Here is a 21,497-nt window from a genome sequence, read left to right as displayed (position 1 = left end):
AGGGGGAGGACGTGCAGACTCCACACAGACAGTGACCCAGCCGGGAATCGAACCTGGGACCCTGGAGCTGTGAAGCATTTATGCTAACCACCATGCTACCCTGCTGCCCCTTATGCGACTTTTGAAGACCTAAATTGTAACCTAAATTTGGGGGGTCGCATGATACGCGAGATATAAAATTCGCGGGTGTTTTACTTGCTGTTTTTTCCGACGAGGAAGGAAATCTATAGAACATGTGGGAACCTGCACCTTTTGTTAATGACACACTACCTGCTGGTTAAACAAATACAGCTTAGTAAACAGAATAAGGATTGCACTACTGATAAATCAAGACATTCATTTAATCCTTCCAGTTTGGTAATGTATATGTAAGTCCGCTTACTCGATTCATAAAGCAAATAACGCAACCCATAGTTAAGCAGATGCAGTAAAAGGCAATCATGATCTAAGGGGGCATTGTTCAGGTGCTGACTACTATTATTAAAGTTACCCAAATAAAATGTCTGATTATTGCTAGCTAGCGACTGTAACTCTAACAGTAAGAACATACCCTTCAACCCTGGAGAAAAGATGATACTTTCTCAGTTTTTGAAATCTGCGCGTTTCCATAATAAATACATTAAAAAAAATGTACTACTGACCATCATAGGGTGTATATAATTCTTTGTTACATTATTCAATACATGGCCGTCTTTTTCCGATACAGAATTCGCGGGTGTTTTACTTGCTGTTTTTTCTGATGGGAAGATGTTCAGCCATTTGACGTTTCCATTCATAAAAACATGAATGGAAACGTCAAGTGGCTGAACATCTTCCCATCAGAATGCTGTGGTCAAAATCTGAAGAGTAGTATTCCTGATCATATGGGTAGTTTATTCAATACATGGCCGTCTTTTTCCGATACAGAATTCGCGGGTGTTTTACTTGCCGTTTTTATGAATGGAAACGTCAAGTGGCAGAACGACGCTAGTAAAGACAGCTGGAAAGCTGTTCGATTTGCGAACAGCTTTCACAACAGAATCCACTCTGCAGAATCCACAGAGAATGATACCATTTGGAAGTTTTAGTTTGGGCATTAATTTCCAAAAAAGTGACTCGCATGATACATGAGATATAGCATAGAATCATGTTTTGGGGACGAAAATTTAGGGGTCACATGATACGCGAGATCGCATGATACGCGAGTATATACGGTAGCTAAATTACTTGGGTTTCTCGCTTAATCTAAATGGTCTGCACAGTGAACTTCGATATGCTGGCTTTGAGCACTACAATTCTGCTAGCGGCTTTTGACTAAGGAAGGGAAAATTGTTACATTTACATTCCTGATTTGTCTGGTGTCTCCAACCCCAAGTGCATGCATTCAAATGTTGGGTGAGGACATTAAGCAATCAAGTTGTCAACACGTGAATTGTGTGACCTGCAAGGCATGCTAGAGGTGGCTGACACCCATGGAACTGTACCCTGATGAGAAGTCAACTTCTTTAGGAGTTAAAGATAGATATTGGCAAGGGAGCAGAATTAATGTATGGGGAGATAAAATCTACTTTGAAACCTTTACTGAAGGAAATGCTGCAATTTTGAGATGATTACCATGGTATTGCATAGAATTGTAGTAATTTTTACAACACTGCACGTCATCACTGCAGGAACTGATGAGAGGCCATCCAGCCCAATCTCACTTTCTGGTTCTATGCGTGCAAGATACTATGGTAGCGCTGTTGCACTTTAGGATTTGTTTTGTGATCTGTCACTGAGCAGAATACTACTGGTCCAATGTTTCTCTTGTTATGTTTTTTTCATTTCCAGGAAGTGGTGTGTCAGTCTTTGGCACAAGTAGCTGGTGACAATTGCCTAGTTTTTCCTCTAATTTTGCTTGCTTTTATTGCTCTGCAATAATTGATTAAATAATTAAATTTTTGTAATTTAAATTGTTGTGGGACTGATGCTCAATTACATGATTAGTTTTTCCGAATCCATTATTCAAAATTGCCGTAACTATGATTTTCAGTCCCTTCCCTCCAGTGGGAACTTGCAGTCCCGCCAAAGACCATACCCCGCCACACCCTGCCATAGGTTCCTCGGCGGTGTGGCTGGCAAATACCGCAAATGGCCATTGACTTTTCGACGGCGGCCAATGGCGAATGCCTCAGCCACCAGAACGCTCACTGCAGGGAGTGCAGGAAAATCCAAGCCGCTGTTCTGTAATTTTCTAATCCTTTTTAAAAACCAAGGTTGTTCAACGCATTAAGATTTTTTATGTTTTTGGGGCATATTGGGTTGGAAAGAAATTACTCAGCTTATATTACAAATTATATTATTTTATTAATATAATTGAAGACTCAAGGTTGTTTGGGCATGTGCTTATTGGATACAGTTAAAGGATAAAACAACTTTTATTTTTACTTTTAAAAAATTCATTTTTTAATGAATGTTTACAGGATGTGGGCATTGCTGGCTAAGCCAGCATTTGTTGCCCATCCCTAATTTGCCCTAGAGAAGGTAGTGGTGAGCTGCCTTCTTGAACCGCTATAGGCCATGTGGTACGAAAGAGAAAATGCTGGAAAATCTCAGCAAGTCTGGTAGCATCTGTAGGGAGAGAAAAGAGTTAAAGTTTCGAGTACGATGACTCTTTGTCAAAGCTAGCTAGATCGGATGATCTCAAGTTTACGGACGGTAGAATGTGAGAGGTCAGACAGTTTTGCATTGGAATACTCTTGAGGCAACAAAAGGCATGAATGAAGATTTTGGCAGCAAATTTCATAGAACATAGAACAGTACAGCACAGAACAGGCCCTTCGGCCCTCGATGTTGTGCCGAGCATTGTACGAAATCAAAATCAAGCTATCCCACTCCCTGTCATTCTGGTGTGTTCCATGTGCCTATCCAATAACCGCTTGAAAGTTCCTAAAGTGTCCGACTCCACTATCACAGCAGGCAGTCCATTCCACACCCTAACCACTCTCTGAGTAAAGAACCTACCTCGGATATCCCTCCTATATCTCCCACCCTGAATCTTATAGTTATGTCTCCTTGTAACAGCTACATCCACCCGAGGAAATAGTCTCTGATTCTGCCCTAACCCCCTCCCTCCCTGGTCCCTCCAAAACCCATTGCATCTCTTACCATTCCACAAATACTTGAAAAACAGTGCTAAATTATATAGTTTCATTGCATCTGAATGTCTTTCAAAATACCAGTAGCCAGTTATGAATGCTTATTTCTCTTATAGCTATCTGCATCTTTAGACAACAGTAAAATATGTTCACAAATTACACCTTAAAAGCAATTTATCTGGAGTGTAGTATATATGTGTTCAGCCTAACTTTAGTGAAGACATATCGAATCAAAGCTAATCCCATAAATTCGGGTTTTAAGAAAATCCTATTGAAGATTGAATAATGAAGATTTCAGCTGCCTGATCATTGCAAATGGTTATGTGACTTCTAATGTTGCAGTCTCCAGTCCTAGAGACATTGTGCTTGTCATTTGTCTCTTATTGATAATATTGACTCCCATTGTAAAGCTGACTTTTCAAATTATTCTTTATTATCTGTATTCTTATAATGGAGCGTGCTCAACTTGGAAGGGCCATGTTAAAATTAAATGGGCAATGAGATATAGTTAATGCTCTCGTGTTATTTTCTGGGTTTACATCTTTGTATGTAATTACAATAAATTGCTTATGTTTTCGTACTTTTCACAATTGACTTAGCTTTGTTCCTTGTCTTCTAGGACTTTTAGTCAGAAGAGAATTGCAATTGAGAAGGACTATGCTCAGGTAAGGTGTGAGTGAATTCCTATCTTTTATAAGGCTCAACTATTGTAAAATAGCAAAAACTATCTTTAAATTCACAAACCAATGCTCATTGTGAAGGATCTTTTTGAGTGAAACAGGACAAAGTAAAGTGATAAAGGGAATTCAACCTAATATAAAAGCCTGCAGTATTTAGGAGGAGAAGATGAGTGAGGGAGGAAAGGAGTTAACAGTTTTGAGATCCCAAGAAGAAATTGAGTTTAGAGTACGTGACTAAGTGATGAGTTTTGATTTCATTCAGCAAGGTGAGGAGATAGGAGGAGCACTTTTGACACTTCTAAAGTTCAGAGGAACTATAATAGTTTAAATAGAGTAGTCAAAATAAACTAGGGATGCGAACAAAGAAAGGAGTAAAGGCTTTAAGCTTTTTCGTGAATCCTTTTATAGGTGTTTGCAAAAGATAATGGAATTCCATTCCCATATCGGAGAAGTTTTTCTAAGGGCCAGACTTTTGTTGGGGGTGCAATTGGGTAAATTCCTGACCCCCCCCCCCCACACACACACACACACAAACTTGTCTTGGGATAAACTTCGGCAAACGGCTGTTTCATTCCATGGTGGAGAGTAAGTGCTACCTGTAACCTGGTCTGCCCCTGTAAACAATGCACAGGCATCAGTGGGGCTGCTGAGTGCTGAGGCAGGCTAGTTAAAATGTCTTTCTCAATGTTCTGTGTCATGAACCACGTTAATGGTATCGGCAAGGGTATCCCAACTTAAAACACTGATTTGTGGGGGTGTTTACCTTTCTTGGGAATGGTGTGAGGAGTTGAGTGAACCTCCAGTGAGAATAATCATCCCAGTTGTCATTTAACAATTAGTAATTCTCCCCTTGTTTGCGTGGGTTTCGCCCCCACAACCCAAAGATGTACAAGGTAGGTGGCTTGGCCATGCTAAATTGCCCCCGAATTGGAAAAAATTAATTGGGTACTCTAAATTTAAAAAAAACAATTAGTAAAGACTATCTATTAAATTAAAGAAAATATAAATGTATGGACTACAATATTCTTGGACAATTAAGTATATGAATCAATACACACTCTCTCTCTCACACACATTTTATATATAATGTGCCCCTTGTTCCAAGCTATATATACGATCCCTGAGCTCCGTATGACTTTCCCTTTCTCCAAACAACATCAGAATTAAGTAAATCTATAAGCCAATTACAGCTTATAGTTACCACACAATATAGGGCTGATAGTCAAATCTGGTAAAAGAATTTCCCTGGGCCACTGCAGATATTTAAACTATCTTTACAAAGGTTTCTGCACAAACTTGACTCTAAGGCTTAAATGCTAACCGAAGCTTCTAGCTGTTAGATTGGAGATTGTCATTATAAGTTGTTAGATGTGAATGGCATCTCGGCTTCTGAGGGTACTGGCAACTTTCACTCGGCAAATCTCTACCTGTTGCTGGACAGATTGCATCCCATCCTGCCTTATTACATTTGTGTTATTGTTATTACTGGGAATATTTCTACCTGTTGCTGGGCAAATCCATGACACCTGGCACTTCATACACATCTCAATAAAAACAGTAAAACAAAACAAAAACATCTAGCTGTCACATCCCTTCAGCTCCCACATGCTCCCCATGCCTCATCAATGCCAACCCATGAACCTCTACTCAACCTATGGCTCTTTATAGCCCCATCTTTGTGGCAACTCATGCCAACCCATGCCCCACAGTTTACTCTTACACCCCCCCCCCCCCCCCATACCAAACTCACCCTGTATCTACCATGGGCAGGCCTCAGGAGCCATGCTGAAATGAAATGAAATAAAATAAGTAAGTACCACTTGCAGGCTTCATTATATTAGAACGAACATGGGTGTTAATTTATTATTTATGTATAGGGGGGACGGGGGCATTGAGTTTTTCTGCTTTGTATAAACAAAACAAGCACTTGCATTCAAAGCCCTACATCAAATGCAGTTAACCACTTGGAGCTGTGAATCAAACTAAACGTATAGCCCCATTATCTATGAAATTATAAGTTGTAGAAGTGGTCAAGCAGTTCTACTACTATAAAGTGACCCGTGAGCTCATGTGAACAACATCCATTGACATTGTCAGCACTTTAATTGAACTGCAGGCTTCTTTTTGCAAAATTTAAAGAGCTGGGGATTTAAATGACTTGACAGCTTTTGACTTGACAGTTCCACAGACCTTATCCACCACTTACATGCATTAATCCATGTTCTTATTAAATGGCATGAGGGACTGAAGGCCTATTCCTGATCTCTGTTCGTATGTACTCTCTCGAATTCCAAAGTGGGTACCTGGACCTCACCAAAGAGCTATGACAGGTTTACACATTTTCCTCCAAATCATAAACTGTTTAAAAATTCTGGTAATTAACATTTTTTCTGATTAAAGGCAGCTACACTTTTAAATGTGCCTTTACAGCCTGCTGCACCTGCATGCGTACCGTCAGTGACTGGTGTACGAGGACACCCAGGTCTCGTTGCACATTCCCCCCTCCTAATTTGTGGCAATTCAGATAATAACTTGCCTTCCCGTTTCTGCTATCAAAGTGGATCGCTTCACATTTATCCAAATTCTACTGCATCTGCCATTCATTTCCCACTCACTCAGTTTGTCCAAATCTCTGCATCCTCCTCACAGCTCACCCTACCACCCAGTTTTGTGTCTTCTGCAAATTTGGATATATTACATTTAGTACCCTCCTCAAAATAATTAATTTATAGTGAAATAGCTGGGATCCCAGCACTGTGGTTACCCCACTACTCACTACCAGCATTTGGAAAAATATGTTTTTATTCCTACTCTTTGTTTCCCATCTGACAACCAGTGTTCTCTCTGTCTCACTGGCTCCATTACTCTTCCATCTTTTTTATTTAAAAAAAAAATCACTATATTTAAGTAAGGTATTGGTCACAACTCCTTCCAACTTGAGTCAGTGCCAATTCCTCAATTTGTTTTTCCGGTCATTTTTTTTTGTCAGGTTCATCCTCCTTTATGTTTAATTTGCTGAAATAATCACAGCCTCCCATTGTGGTCTAGTCCACATTATCAGGATCCTTGCTTAAATATCAATTGTTTATTTACCTTCCCTTTTCGAAGCTCAAGGTTTATGCCTTTTAGTAGAATCTGTGCTTCTGCCAGAAAGATTGAGGTATATTTGTCCCTTGGGATCGGTACAACTTGATCACTAGCTGAAATACGTGCCCTCTTTGGCTGTACAGCTCACGATCCTGTTTACCCGCTTTATTGCTGCTCCCATAACAATGGCTTAGAAACTAGGAGAAGGAGTAGGTGATTCGGCCTTTCAATATGATCGTGGCTGATCCTCGCTCTCAATGCCATGTTCCCGCTTTCTCCCCATACCCCTGCATCAAGGAGTATGGGGCGAAATCAGGTCAATCATCTCAGTTCCAGGACATCACTGCAGGAGTTCCTCAGGGTAGTGTCCGAGGCCCAACCATCTTCAGCTGCTTCATCAAAGACTTTCCTTCCATCATAAGGTCAGAAGTGAGAATGTTCACTGATGATTGCTTGCACAATGTTCAGTACCATTCTTGACTCCTCAGATACTGGAACATCCTCCTATGTCCAAATGCAGCAAGACCTGGGCGATATCCAGGCTTGGGCTAACAAGTAGCAAGTATCATTCGCACCACACAAGCGCCAGGTAGCTGACCATCTCAACAAGTAAGGTTCTAACCATCGACCCTTGATATTCAGTGGCATTATCAATGCTGAATCCCTCACTATCTTGGGGGTTACCATTGACCAGAAACTAAACTGGACTAGTAAGTCTCACAACACCAGGTTCAAGTCCAACACATTTATTTGAAATCACAAGCTTTCGGAGCACTGATCCTTCATCAGGTGAAGTGGAGACAGTTTCACAGCATATATAGGCAGAGACATAATTGCCAACTGGACTGGGCATTATATATATTGTGGCTACCAGAGCAGGTCAAAGGCTAGAAGTCCTGCAGCGAGTAACTCCCTTCTTGTCTCCTTGTCTACCATCTACAAGGCACAACTCCAGGAGTTGGGAGCAGTTCCAACAATACTCAAGAAGGGATGACATAGTAGCACAGTCGTTAGCACGGCTATCTCGCAGCACCAGGGTCCCGGGTTCAATTTCGACCTTGGGTAACTGTGGTGTTTGCACATTCTCCCAGTGTCTGCGTGGGTTTCCACTAGGTGCTCCAGTTTTCACCCCCACAGTCCAAAGATGTGCAGGTTAGGTGGATTGGCCATGCTGAAATAGCCCCCCAGAACTGCAGCGATTTCAAGAAGGCAGTTCAGCACCACCTTCTCAGGACAACTAGGGAGGGGCAATAAATGCTGGTCGAGCCAGTGACGCTCACATGAAGTAAATTCATTTTATTTACTGCTGTTAAAATCTAAAATATTATCCATCTCTTTATTGATTACATTGTGGCTTGACCTCCACTCCCTTCTGTGGTAGATAATTCCACAGGTTTATTACCCTTTGCATCTAGTCTGTCCAGCCCTGTTAGAATTTTATTTGATTCAATCAGGTGATATCTCTTCCTTCCACTCATAGGATCATATAATTTACAGTGCAGAAGGAGGCCATTTGGCCCATCGAGTCTGCACTGGCCCTTGGGAAGGGCACCATACGTAAGCCCACACCTCCACTCCATCCCCATAACCCAGTAACCCCACCTAACCTTTTTTTGGACACCAAGGACAATTTAGCATGGCCAATCCACCTAACCTGCACATCTTTAGTCTGTGGGAGGAAACCCACGCAGACACGGGGAGAATGTGCAGACTTGTGCAGACTTGCACAGACAGTTTTTTTTTTTGCCGTGCTTCCGCCTCCGGCTTGCTCTCTCTTTTCGGCGGCCGCCATTCTGGGTACAGGATCCCTGCATAACAACTGAATACAGTCCAACTTCTGAACAAAAGCGGAAACTATATAAAACCCAACATGCAGAACGACGCTGGCGAATTTGTTGATCTTTATGTTCCACGTAAATGTTCTGTGAGCAACAGAATTATTGGTGCCAAGGATCATGCTTCCATTCAAATCAACCTTTCTGATGTTGACAAAGTAACAGGAAGATTTAATGGTCAGCACAAAACCTATGCTATCTGTGGAGCTATCTGTAGGATGGGTGAATCAGATGATTGCATCTTGAGGCTGGCTAAGAATGATGGCATTGTGGCTAAAGCTGTCCAACAAGCTGAAGACTCGAGTTATAAGAAGTTTCATGTTTGTATAGAAATAAAAAGCCGAGCAAATACTTTATATATATAAAAAAAAAGACTTGCACAGACAGTGACCCAAGCGGGAATTGAACTTTGGACCCTGAGCTGTGAAGCAACAGTGCTAACCACTGTGCTACTATGCTGCTCAGTCTAGTGAATACAGGCCCAGTCAAACCAATCTCTTCTCATTGGACAGTCCTGCCAAGCCTATTATCAGCCTAGTTAACTTGTTGCACTCCCTACCGAAACTGCACCCAGTACTCCAGGTATGGTCTCACCAAGGTCCAGTATAACTGCAGCCATGATGTGGAGATGCCGGCGTTGGACTGGGGTGAGCACAGTAAGAAGTCTTACAACACCAGGTTAAAGTCCAACAGGTTTGTTTCAAACACGAGCTTTCGGAGCACGGCTCCTTCTTCAGGTGAAGAAGGAGCCGTGCTCCGAAAGCTCGTGTTTGAAACAAACCTGTTGGACTTTAACCTGGTGTTGTAAGACTTCTTACAGTATAACTGCAGTAAGACATCTCCAGTTTTGAACTCAAATCCTCTTGCAATGAATGTGAACATATAATTTGCCTTTCTAATTTCATGCTGCACCTGCCTCTCCACTTTCATTGACTGGTGTGCAAGGACATCCAGATCCCTTTGTAATAATCTTTATTAGTGTCACAAGTAGGGACAGCGCAGTGGGTTAGTCCTGCTGCCTCACAGCACCGAGGTCCCAGGTTCGACCCTGGCTCTGGGTCACTGTCCGTGTGGAGTTTGCACATTCTCCCCCTGTTTGCGTGAGCTCTGCCCCCACAACCCAAAGATGTGCAGGATAGGTGGATTGGTCACGCTAAATTGCCCCTTAATTGTGAAAAAATGAATTGGGTACTCTAAATTTTTTTTTTCAAAATTAACTGTCACAAGTAGGCTTTCATTAACGCTGCAATGAAGTTACTGTGAAAATCCCCTAGTCGCCACACTCCGGCGCCTGTTCGGATACAGAATGTCCAATTTACCTAACAAGCACATCTTTTCGGGATTTTGTCGGAGGAAACCGGAGCATCCGGAAGAAACCCACGCAGACGTGGGGAGAATGTGCAGACTACGCACAGACAAGTCGAAAATCAAACCAGGGACCCTGCCGCTGTAAAGCACCAGTGCTACCCACTGTGCTACTGTGCCACCACACGTGTATATCCACACTTCCCATTGTATTGCCATTTAAATAATACTCTTTTGTTTTTCAAGCTTTGGTGTATAACTTCACACAACCTATATTTCTGTTGTATATTTCTTGTTGTATTGTGTTCTGAGGAGCTTCATTGGAGTGCAATCAAAATAAAATTTGACACCAAGCCACATAGGAGATGTTGGGACAGGTAACTAAAAGCTTGGTCAAACAGATAGGTTTGAAAAGACGTCTTCGAAGAGGGGAGAGGGAATTCCAAAGCTTGGGACTAAGGCAAGTGAAAGTAACGTTGAACCGATGAAAATTGGGTGTTTGCAAGAGACCAATCTTGGAGGAATGCAGATTGTTCTGATGGCTTCAGCAATCTATGTAGTAGCATATCCAAATGTTTCTTTGCGTTGTCCTCAAATTATTATATTTAGCTAATTTTACCGTAGCTTCTTCTCATTTCCCAAGCCTTCTGCATAAATAACCTTTACCACATCATCATGCACTCTCAAAATTATTCAGATATCTCTGTATTTAATCAGCCTGTTTCTTGTGGCTTTCCATCCTTTTGATTATCAACAAAATTAGACTGTTTAATATGAAATCAGTCATCATAGTACAAATGTTCAGCATGGCAATTTATTTAATCCTTAAAATGAAGCAGAACTAGAAATACTCCAGATTATTCCACATGTAGTACATAAGAATTTAAGAAATAGGAGCAGGAGTAGACCATACAGCCTTCAAGTGAATTTCTCCTCATCTCAGTGCTAAATGAATCGGATCCTTTTCCTGAGACTGTGCCCTTGTGTTTTGGGTTCCCTGACCAACAGAAACAATCTGTGTCTACCCTATCAAGTTCTTCAGAATTTTCTATCTTTTAATAACATTGCCTCTCATTCTTCTAAATCTTTAGTGAATATTTGTCCATTATACTCAGCTTTTCGTTATAGGACAACTGTTTCATCTCTGGGACCTATCTAGGGAACAACAGTAGACGATGACTGTCCTGGTGACAGCTTTCTCCTGCCATCCATTTTTAAAAAAAAAGCTTCAAAACTGTAATATTTTGATCAAATGTTTTCATTTTTGAGAACCATACTGCTGCAGAATAATGATTTTAATGAGCATCTCTTGCAAAGCTGTTGTCTTTCTGTAAATAGTTCATGTATATCTTGGTATGATTGTCTCATTCAATGGACAGAAAGTTATGAAAAATTACTGATTCTTGTACATTTAACTGTGACTCCATAATATACTTTCATATACTAGTGCTAAACTAATAGAACAGTAGAGATATAAAATCCAGTAAGTGTTGCACATCTTCAAGCATGTTTGATGCCCTAAATAATAAGGGAGCAATTTACACCCAAGTTAGCTTATGAGCAAGTTTTTGTCACATTACCTCCTCTGGAAATCCTGACAGGTAGAATTTATGTTCATATTGTAGGATTTATCAGCTGGGAAGATTAGCTGAATAATTTAATGCCGTAATTTTATCTGGCAAGCATTTAACAGGAATTGATTGTGCCCATAATTGTTGTCAGGAAGTACTATAATATAGTAAAACTAATGCATCAGTAATGTACTATTGTATTCACTACTGTACATTAACATAACTATAGAAAATAATAAGAATGCCCTAAACTAAAGTGACTTTTTATTTTCCTTGCTGACAGCAATTAGATACTAAAATTTGTTAGCCTATGCAAGGATGCCAAATATCTGGCTCGCAGGAGCAGTCTGATCAGGCCTATCATGTGGTGTTTTTAAAAATGGGTTGTGATTCTGCTGGGTACTCCTTCTTCTAACTGGCTGAGAGAGCTGAAACCTCACTGAACTTGATAATGCGAGAAAGACATTGGAGAACAATGAATGGATGCACTGAGACAAAGGCATTAATTGTATGCACAAAGGAATGGTTAAGGAACCAAGATCTGATTGAGGAGATTCAGACATGAATGTTCAGGAAAGATGGGGCAGATTTGAGAGGTGATAACAGACTTGACAATGGAGAGGAAATGGAGCAAGAGGAAGGGTGGCTAGAGGTAATAGAATGGATTGTTTCAATCTTCATGGTAAAGAAGTTCTTGAGCTCCCTACACTTGCTGGAGATGAGGGTGGGAGCAAAGGAGAGTGGTGGGTTATCTTTGCTCTGTTCTGTTGAGTGGGGTCTTGATGTGATTCAGCCAGATTTGGATGGTGTACGCCAGTTGCACACCAGATACACTCAAACCCTCGGCCAGCAACATGGGTTCAATTCCTGGACAAGCTGAGGTTATTCATGAAGGCCTCGCTCTCTCAACCTTGTCCCTCGCCTGAGGTGTGGTGATCCTTGGATTAAACCACCACCAGTCGGCTCGCCCCCTCAAAGGGGAAAGCAGCCTATGGTCACCTGTAATTATGGTGACTTTACCTTGGACTCAAATCTGCGCCCCTTAGACTTGATGTGAAAATAGAGAGCTGTACCAGATAGATTTTTGGAATATGAGAGTGATATGAGAATCTGCTGGGGCAAAGGCATTAATCACATTGATGGCTGCAGAATTATTGTGGCGAATGACTGCCACTAGAAATTGAGATTTAGAAAATGCTGTTATAATGATTTGGGATAGAGGTTTTCTCTGGGTTGACATAGAAGGAACAGTGGTTAAAAGGAAGTCTGAGGATAGGAAGACTCCCTTGTGTAAGTTCCAGGTGAACTTAAATTTAACCATTTAGTTAACAGGAGACAGTTTAGTGAAGTAACTCAGGAAATCTGTCATACATAGATTTATACCTGTTAAAGATGGTTTGGGACTTGACAAGTGTACACCTCTTAATTTCCAGTTCAGCCTTGGGTGCAGGTTGACACTCTGTTCTCTCTCTATAACTTCTGCTTATCGATCGTATATTTTTGTTGCATCTTTCGATGCATGGTATCAATCAATTACACTTTTAGAATAGTTTTGCAAAACTCAAAAGTTACAGCAATTACACATTCTTAATAAAATAATATAAAATCAAAGCTTGAAAGTGATTGGTGTGCTAAATATAACAGTACATTTCACTAACAGGTATTAAAATTTAAAAGAACTACAGATTTCCAAAGGTTAATTACAGAACTTAATTCTAAACTAATTAATTCAAAGGTGGTTACATACAAATGTGGCACTGCCAACCTGTGCTGGGGTGGTCCCTCTGGAGCTGCGGGGGTAGGAGGTAGGGCATGTGCCCTGTTGTTTGTGCTGTGGTATGGTGGGGCAGGAACCCTCAAATAATTGAGAGGAGGGTCCTTTGTGTCCGTGGAGCATAAGCTGGGGGTCAGGCCATTTACTTTCTGTGCTGATCAAGGTACCTTTTAAAGATTGTGCCCTGATCTTGGTGGAGTTGGCTCTACAAGGCCCTGCTAGACTAATGGCGTAAATACCGCCCACTCATTTATGAGTGCCTGAAAATCTGGACTAAAAACTCTGCTGTACAGCTGGAAAGCTACATGTCAGCTTTCAGTCAGAGCCTAACACTGAAAAAATGAGAAAAGTCTGCGTGTGTGTGTGCTTGTGGACTTCAGTTTCTTTACATCAAGTATTGTAAGCTGTACAGTGGTAACAAGTGTTGAACTTCAAAACTTGGTGAATGTTCTAGACATGTGCCATGTCTCACTCCCTGGGTTGTCATGTCGCATTTGTTTACTGTCAGGAAAGGTAGATGCTTAGTAATGCTGCGACTGCCAAATTAAAGGTGCAGAAGTACAGCGTGATTTCTCAAGGACCCAAAGTTTCTCCACACTTTATAACTTTGCAGGGCAACACAACAATTATGAGCAAGCTAAACTGGAAATATACAGCAGCATTAATGGGTGGCAATGTAGCAGATGTTGCTGGGAAGGTAGCCAAGTAATAAAATACCAGCAGTTGTAACACTGTTTGAGGTATTGTTTATAAAGTAGTGCATGCATAAGTGTTAGAAATTGTGCTATGGCTTTTCTGTTGCAGTATTTTAGGTGCAAATGTGTTTAACAGTAATAATTATTCTGCATCACGAGTAAGCAGCTTCAGCTTAACAACGTGTTCCGTTAAACGTTTAAAAAGTAGTGGATGGTATTAGAAATTGTGCAACATTTTTCCAATAAGAGCACTTCAATAATGTTGAACAAATTTCTGTTTAAAAGTACAGTAGCCCATAGCTTCTTGGTTCCGCGGTGTCACATTTAGGGGGTTATCCAAATTATGTGCTGGTGAATCCCTCTAGGAAATTCCCATGGAAGGGTTTACCCGGCAATTGCCCAAAGTGCTAATTTTTTCGGACAACTGCGCTGGGCCATGAACCATCCGACATAAGCTATTTAACTATCTAACTTGGCATGGTTCTGTCAGTGTTACCCTGACAGCTACTTTAAAACGGAGAGAAAAAAAAATCACGTCCAACTCCAGGGTAACTATTTAAAAAAAACCCACACAGCCTTGCACAGGACAATCTCCCACCCACACGCATGCACCCCCCAGGGGACCCACCAACCCAAATTCCTCCCCCACCCCAAATGACCCCACCTCCAGGGGGCGTTTCTTGCCTCTGCGTCTCAGTTACTCCTCGCTGATGCAGCCGGGAGCATGCTTTGCTGCTCTGTCTCACCCACCCTGAATAAGGAAAGTTGGGCGAGACAGGGACTTTGGAGTCCCAGTAAAGGTAAATCCGTTGAGAGTGACAATCCTCCAGAGATCGCCACTTTAAGAAATTATGGGCCGATGGGCCACGGTCTCAATGCAACAGAAACAATTTAAATTTCAAATTATTCACAAAGTTCTGCAGTCCTGCAAGAGAAGATGGACGCTGCAGGCATTTCCTCAACCCTACCGTCCACCCCTCCCCATCCGCTATTTACAACTAAGCTAGAAAAAGGTTTTCTTTCTAGTTCAGCCTTTTAAAAGAAAACTGTTAGATGCAACTTTTAATTATTTTTCCCTTTTGTTTTTAATAAAATGCTGAATTGATCCTAAGGGTTATCTGACCTTCCATGCCTTGACTACATTTCTTCTGGCACTCGAGTGTAGAATTATCAACATGGCACTCAGGGCACCAGTCTGTCTCTCTGTGGCTCTGACTCTGAGCTCAGCCTTCTGTCTCTCCGCTAGCTGGTTTTGCTGAAAGAGGGCATGCAGATCCTTGTCCCAGACATTTGGGCCTGTTTCTTTGCATCCTCTTGCAACATCACCATGAAAAAGTGAATTTGCAGATATTGGAAATTATTTTCAACAGTATTTCACAATTTCTTTTTTCTGAAAATAACTTTATTAATTGATTTAAGGCGATGTCAGAATATGCAGCTCAGCTTACCCCCCCCCCCCAACTTCTGAACCGCAAGCTATGGCATCTGTTTTCAACTTTTGCTCGTACCATATGCTTAGTCTGTGGGGTAAGTGATTGACTGCACCAGGAACAAGGTCCCCGATTAGTCTGAGTTTGTTGCCACATTGATTTTGTTTCTCCCCAGCAGATTTTGGCATAAGCATAGTGTGAGATGACTGGGAATGTAAATTCCCAGTTAATGGCATATGTCACACTTCACACTGTTCCGGCAAATTTTGGCCCATGTACACTATGCAGTTCATGAAAATTATGTAAAGATGCATGAATTAGTTTCACTCAACATGGATTTGTGTGTTTCTAATACATGGAAGTTTTTAATATTGTGTTGAAGACATCTTTACATGTTCTGAAGATCATTGTATTTGCTATTGCCAAGCATTTGAATGGGAAGCGAATAGAGTACTGACTTCATTTTTAGGAGTATTTAATTTATTTAGTGGTACTTTATCAGTACAGTGTATAAACTGTACTGGCTTAATCTTCCATTTGATATGTATTTTGATGGAGACTAATGCTGAAACCTGCTTGTTAGTGTGGTATGTTGTTTATTCAACTGTTAAAGCTTAAGATTTCCGTATCACCTTGATCCATAAAAGTGCATTTTGTTTTGTGTCAATTCAGCTTTGATATCTGAAGTCTTCCAGAGGATTGCATGACATTTGCAGAACCAAGCAGTAAAAATTAAATATAAATACAGGAATTATATTGGTATTAATAAATAAGCTTTTCATAAAAAGATACGGGGGGAATATGCATCCTCAGAATTCAGATGCCTCTATATAAAATTTACGCTATGTATCACAACATGCATGATGTAGCATACATAGTAGTTAGAATGCATTTAATTGTTGAAGTCAGCTTAATTCTATTCAGCAGTCAGTTCAGCCTGGGTATTAAATGCTGAGTTCGTGAAGTGAAGGTTCACTAGGTGTGTTATTGTACCAACTTGCAACAGTGTGGGGCATTGTTATAGCAGAACACAGACAAAGTGCTATGCTACGGCAAAACCCTAATTAGGAAGAGTGAAAGCTTTGTGGGCAATGATCTCACTGGGTTGTTGGAGCAACACCAGGCCAGCCTGTAAATAGGATTGTGAGAAATTTATGAATAAAAAAAACATGGCCACTGCAACGCAATCCAGTTATTCTGTGAGTTTTAAACACATACATTTTCTTAAGTCCCTGTTTTGGAACTGAGTAGTTGTTAACTGTTAATTTGTTGTAACAGAGTAAGTAATTTAATTTGAAATTCTCGATAACCCACCATTCCTGCTGTAAAATGGTTCAGAACGCGTGTCAAAATCTTCGGCTGAGGAATACCCTCCCACACCACTTGCCAAGCTCCCCGTCCTCATTTTAAGATCCTCCTCAAAGGCACTGTTTTTGATGACTCCTCTGTTGAGACAGTATTCTATGTTGAAAGACTCGATATAAATTACAGGCTATATTGTCTGTCATTGCTATTTGTAGTGAGCCTTTTAATTGTATTGTCATTTAAGGACAGATAGTAATTTAGGCTCACCCTTGGGCATTCAGTGGCATTATCATCCCTAAACCCCCACTATCAACATCCTGGAGGATTACCATTGAGCAGAAAATGAATTGGATTAGCCATATAAATAATAGAACATAGAACATAGAACATAGAACGATACAGCGCAGTACAAACCCTTCGGCCCTCGATGTTGCACCGACATGGAAAAAAAAAACTAAAGGCCATCTAACCTACTCTATGCCCTTATCATCCATATGCTTATCCAATAAATTTTTAAATGCCCTCAATGTTGGCGAGTTCACTACTGTTGCAGGTAGGGCATTCCACGGCCTCACCACTCTTTGCGTAAAAAAACCCACCTCTGACCTCTGTCCTATATCTATTACCCCTCAATTTAAGGCTATGTCCCCTCGTGCTAGCCACCTCCATCCGCGGGAGAAGGCTCTCGCTGTCCACCCTATCTAACCCTCTGATCATTTTGTATGCCTCTATTAAGTCACCTCTTAACCTTCTTCTCTCTAACGAAAACAACCTCAAGTCCATCAGCCTTTCCTCATAAGATTTTCCCTCCATACCAGGCAACATCCTGGTAAATTTCCTCTGCACCCGTTCCAAAGCTTCCACGTCCTTCCTATAATGAGGCGACCAGAACTGTACGCAATACTCCAAATGCGGCCGTACCAGAGTTTGGTACAGCTGCATCATGACCTCATGGCTCCGGAACTCAATCCCTCTACCAATAAAGGCCAACACACCATAGGCCTTCTTCACAACCCTATCAACCTGGGTGGCAACTTTCAGGGATCTATGTACATGGACACCGAGATCCCTCTGCTCATCCACACTACCAAGAATTTTACCATTAGCCAAATATTCCGCATTCCTGTTATTATTTCCAAAGTGAATCACCTCACACCTCTCCACATTAAACTCCATTTGCCACCTCTCAGCCCAGCTCTGCAGCTTATCTATGTCCCTCTGTAACCTGCAACATCCTTCCGCACTGTCTACAACTCCACCGACTTTAGTGTCGTCTGCAAATTTACTCACCCATCCTTCTGCGCCCTCCTCTAGGTCATTTATAAAAATGACAAACAGCAACGGCCCCAGAACAGATCCTTGTGGTACGCCACTCGTAACTGAACTCTATTCTGAACATTTCCCATCAACTACCACTCTCTGTCTTCTTTCAACTAGCCAATTTCTGATCCACATCTCTAAATCACCCTCAATCCCCAGCCTCCGTATTTTCTGCAATAGCCGACCGTGGGGCACCTTATCAAACGCTTTACTGAAATCCATATACACCACATCAACTGCTCTACCCTCGTCTACCTGCTCAGTCACCTTCTCAAAGAACTCGATAAGGTTTGTGAGGCATGACCTACCCTTCACAAAACCATGCTGACCATCCCTAATCATATTATTCCTATCTAGATGATTATAAATCGTATCTTTTATAATCCTCTCCCAAGACTTTACCCACCACAGACGTTAGGCTCACCGGCCTATAGTTACCGGGGTTATCTCTACTCCCCTTCTTGAACAAAGGGACCACATTTGCTATCCTCCAGTCCTCTGGCACTATTCCTGTAGCCAATGATGACCTAAAAATCAAAGCCAAAGGCTCAGCAATCTCTTCCCTGGCTTCCCAGAGAATCCTAGGATAAATCCCATCCGGCCCCGAGGACTTATCTATTTTCACCTTGTCCAGAATTGCCAACACTTCTTCCCTACGCACCTCAATGCCATCTATTCTAATAGCCTGGGTCTCAGCATTCTCCTCCACAATATTATCTTTTTCTTGAGTGAATACTGACGAAAAGTATTCATTTAGTATCTCGCTTATCTCCTCAGCCTCCACACACAACTTCCCACCACTGTCCTTGACTGGCCCTACTCTTACCCTAGTCATTCTTTTATTCCTGACATACCTATAGAAAGCTTTTGGGTTTTCCTTGATCCTACCTGCCAAAGACTTCTCATGTCCCCTCCTTGCTCGTCTCAGCTCTCTCTTTAGATCCTTCCTCGCTTCCTTGTAACTATCAAGCACCCCAACTGAAACTTCACGCCTCATCTTCACATAGGCCTCCTTCTTCCTCTTAACAAGAGATTCCACTTCTTTGGTAAACCACGGTTCCCTCGCTCGACCCCTTCCTCCCTGCCTGACTGGTACGTACTTATCAAGAACATGCAATAGCTGTTCCTTGAACAAGCTCCACATATCCAGTGTGCCCAACCCTTGCAGCCTACTTCTCCAACCAACACATCCTAAGTCATGTCTAATAGCATCATAATTGCCCTTCCCCCAGCTATAACTCTTGCCCTGCGGGGTATACTTATCCCTTTCCATCACTAACGTAAAGGTCACCGAATTGTGGTCACTGTCTCCAAAGTGTTCACCTACCTCCAGATCTAACACCTGGCCTGGTTCATTACCCAAAACCAAATCCAAAGTGGCCTCACCTCTTGTTGGCCTGTCAACATATTGTGTCAGAAAACCCTCCTGCACACATTGTACAAAGAACGACCCATCCAATGTACTCGAACTATATCTTTTCCAGTCAATATTAGGAAAGTTAAAGTCTCCCATAACAACTACCCTGTTACTTTCGCTCTTTTCCAGAATCATCTTCGCCATCCTTTCCTCTACATCTCTAGAACTATTAGGTGGCCTATAGAAAACTCCCAACAGGGTGACCTCTCCTTTCCTGTTTCTAACCTCAGCCCATACTACCTCAGAAGAAGAGTCCCCATCTTGCATCCTTTCTGCCACCGTAATACTGTCCTTGACTAGCTATAATGTGGCTATAAATCCTGTGGTGAGTAACTCGCCTCCTGAATCCCCAAAGCCTCTCGTCCACCTACAAGACACAAGTCAGGAGATTGATAAAATACTCTTGCCTCAATGAGTGCAGCTTCAGCAACACTTAAGAAGCTCAACACCATCAAGGTCAATGCAGCCTGCTTATTGGCACCCCATCCACAAACATTAACTTCCTCCACAATTGACATCAGTGGCAGCAGTGTGTACCATCTTAAAGGTGCCCTGCAGTAACTCATCAAGATCCTTAGACAGCACCTTCCAAACCCATGACTGATATCATCTAGAAGGACCAGGGCAGCACATACATGGGTACACCAACACCTGGAAGTGCCCCTCCAAACCCCACACTATCCTGACGTAGAAAATATCACCTTTCCTTCACTGTCACTGGGTCAAAATCCTGGAATTCTTTCCCTAACAGCACGCGCTGGGTATGCCTACACCACATGGACTGCATTGGTTCCAGATGGTAATTTACCACCACCTTCACAAAGGCAATAAGGGAGTAGCAATAAATACTGGCTGAGCCAATGGTCCCCACATCCCATGAATGAATATGCACTAAACAGGGAAAAAAATTTTGAAATCCAATCAAAATTGTGTAGTTTAACGTGGCAATGTTACATAACTGGACGCAACTATTCACAGCCAACATCAGCATGACTTAAAATTGGAGTGTTCTTGTGCTGTTAGTTGATTGTGACATGTGAAAATATAGAGTATTTATTTATTTCCACCATTATTAGGCTATCCAATTGTTTCCAGAACAAAGAACCAACATTTCTTGTTGACAAAGGGTCCTCAAATGAGGATGTGTAGGGGAGGAAATCACCTTTGAGTATGTGAATTCTATTGTCAATTCTGGCCTTGGGTGACTGTCGGTGTGGAGTTTGAACATTCTTCCCATGTCTGTGTGGGTTTCCTCAGGTGCTCCAGTTTCCTCCCACAGTCCAAAAGATGTGCAGGTTAGGTGGATTGGCATTCTAAAATTGCTCCTTAGTGTCCAAAGGCTAGGTGGGGTTACGGGGATAGGGTGGGGGAGTGGCCTCGGGTAGGTGCAGACTCAGTGCACTGTAGGGATTCTATAACTTCTCACTTGAAATTCAATAGCTTCTATCTCAAATCAAATAAAGAGCCATAGACAATGAGGAAAGGAGGAGGAAAATATGAAGACACCAATACACATGGGCGGCAACCTCCACTCCTCTACACATTGTACAATATAGTCACATTTGAGGGACCTATAAGGAACCACTTATTAATACAGTTGTCACATTGATTACTGATACTTAAAAGCAAAGTTATGTTGTGTTTACCATGCCTAGTAAAAAGTTCTATCTATTTTCTCCATTTCTTTACTCACCCTTCCAAAAGCTGGAGTTCAATTTTACTAGCACAAGTAGTCTCTTAAATTATTATTCTTCATATTTAAGTCTATTTGGTAATTATCAGCAGGTTATAATTGATAGAACAAAGTACGTTTGCAGATCTTGTATTTGAGACTGCTTATACATACGACTTAACTGGTCTGCTCCTGCCCATCTATCAGATCTTCCTTTTTTATTATCATTGGGTGTTCAACTGAGCATGTGCTAACTGGAGAATCATAATTATTAAATCAACTTTTTCTTT

At 41.6% G+C, this 21,497-nt stretch overlaps 2 protein-coding genes across 4 annotated transcripts in view; both read left to right on the top strand.

Moving 5' to 3' along the window:
* The window catches only part of LOC119977748 (F-BAR and double SH3 domains protein 2-like), a 326,212-nt gene that overhangs the window by 38,927 nt on the left and 265,788 nt on the right, over window positions 1–21,497 (top strand). For all 3 annotated transcript variants that reach the window (XM_038818952.1, XM_038818954.1, XM_038818953.1), the window contains exon 3: window positions 3,736–3,781. In XM_038818952.1, coding sequence (XP_038674880.1) covers window positions 3,736–3,781 — 46 coding nt within the window. The remainder of the gene's footprint in view (window positions 1–3,735; window positions 3,782–21,497) is intronic.
* LOC119977756 (40S ribosomal protein S21-like) lies at window positions 8,654–9,083 on the top strand. The gene has a single exon (XM_038818963.1). It carries the CDS (start codon window positions 8,754–8,756, stop codon window positions 9,081–9,083), a length of 330 nt encoding a protein of 109 aa, XP_038674891.1. The 5' UTR covers window positions 8,654–8,753.

Source organism: Scyliorhinus canicula, chromosome 14, assembly GCF_902713615.1.
Source record: "Scyliorhinus canicula chromosome 14, sScyCan1.1, whole genome shotgun sequence".
Taxonomy (NCBI): Eukaryota; Metazoa; Chordata; class Chondrichthyes; order Carcharhiniformes; family Scyliorhinidae; genus Scyliorhinus; species Scyliorhinus canicula.
The sequence above is the reverse complement of the archived record's forward strand: the minus strand, read 5'-3'. Positions and strand labels throughout refer to the sequence as shown.

Excerpts from the sequence above, each read along its gene's own strand:
- LOC119977756 (XM_038818963.1), top strand. The coding sequence starts at position 8,754 with ATGCAGAACGACGCTGGCGAATTTGTTGATCTTTATGTTCCACGTAAA.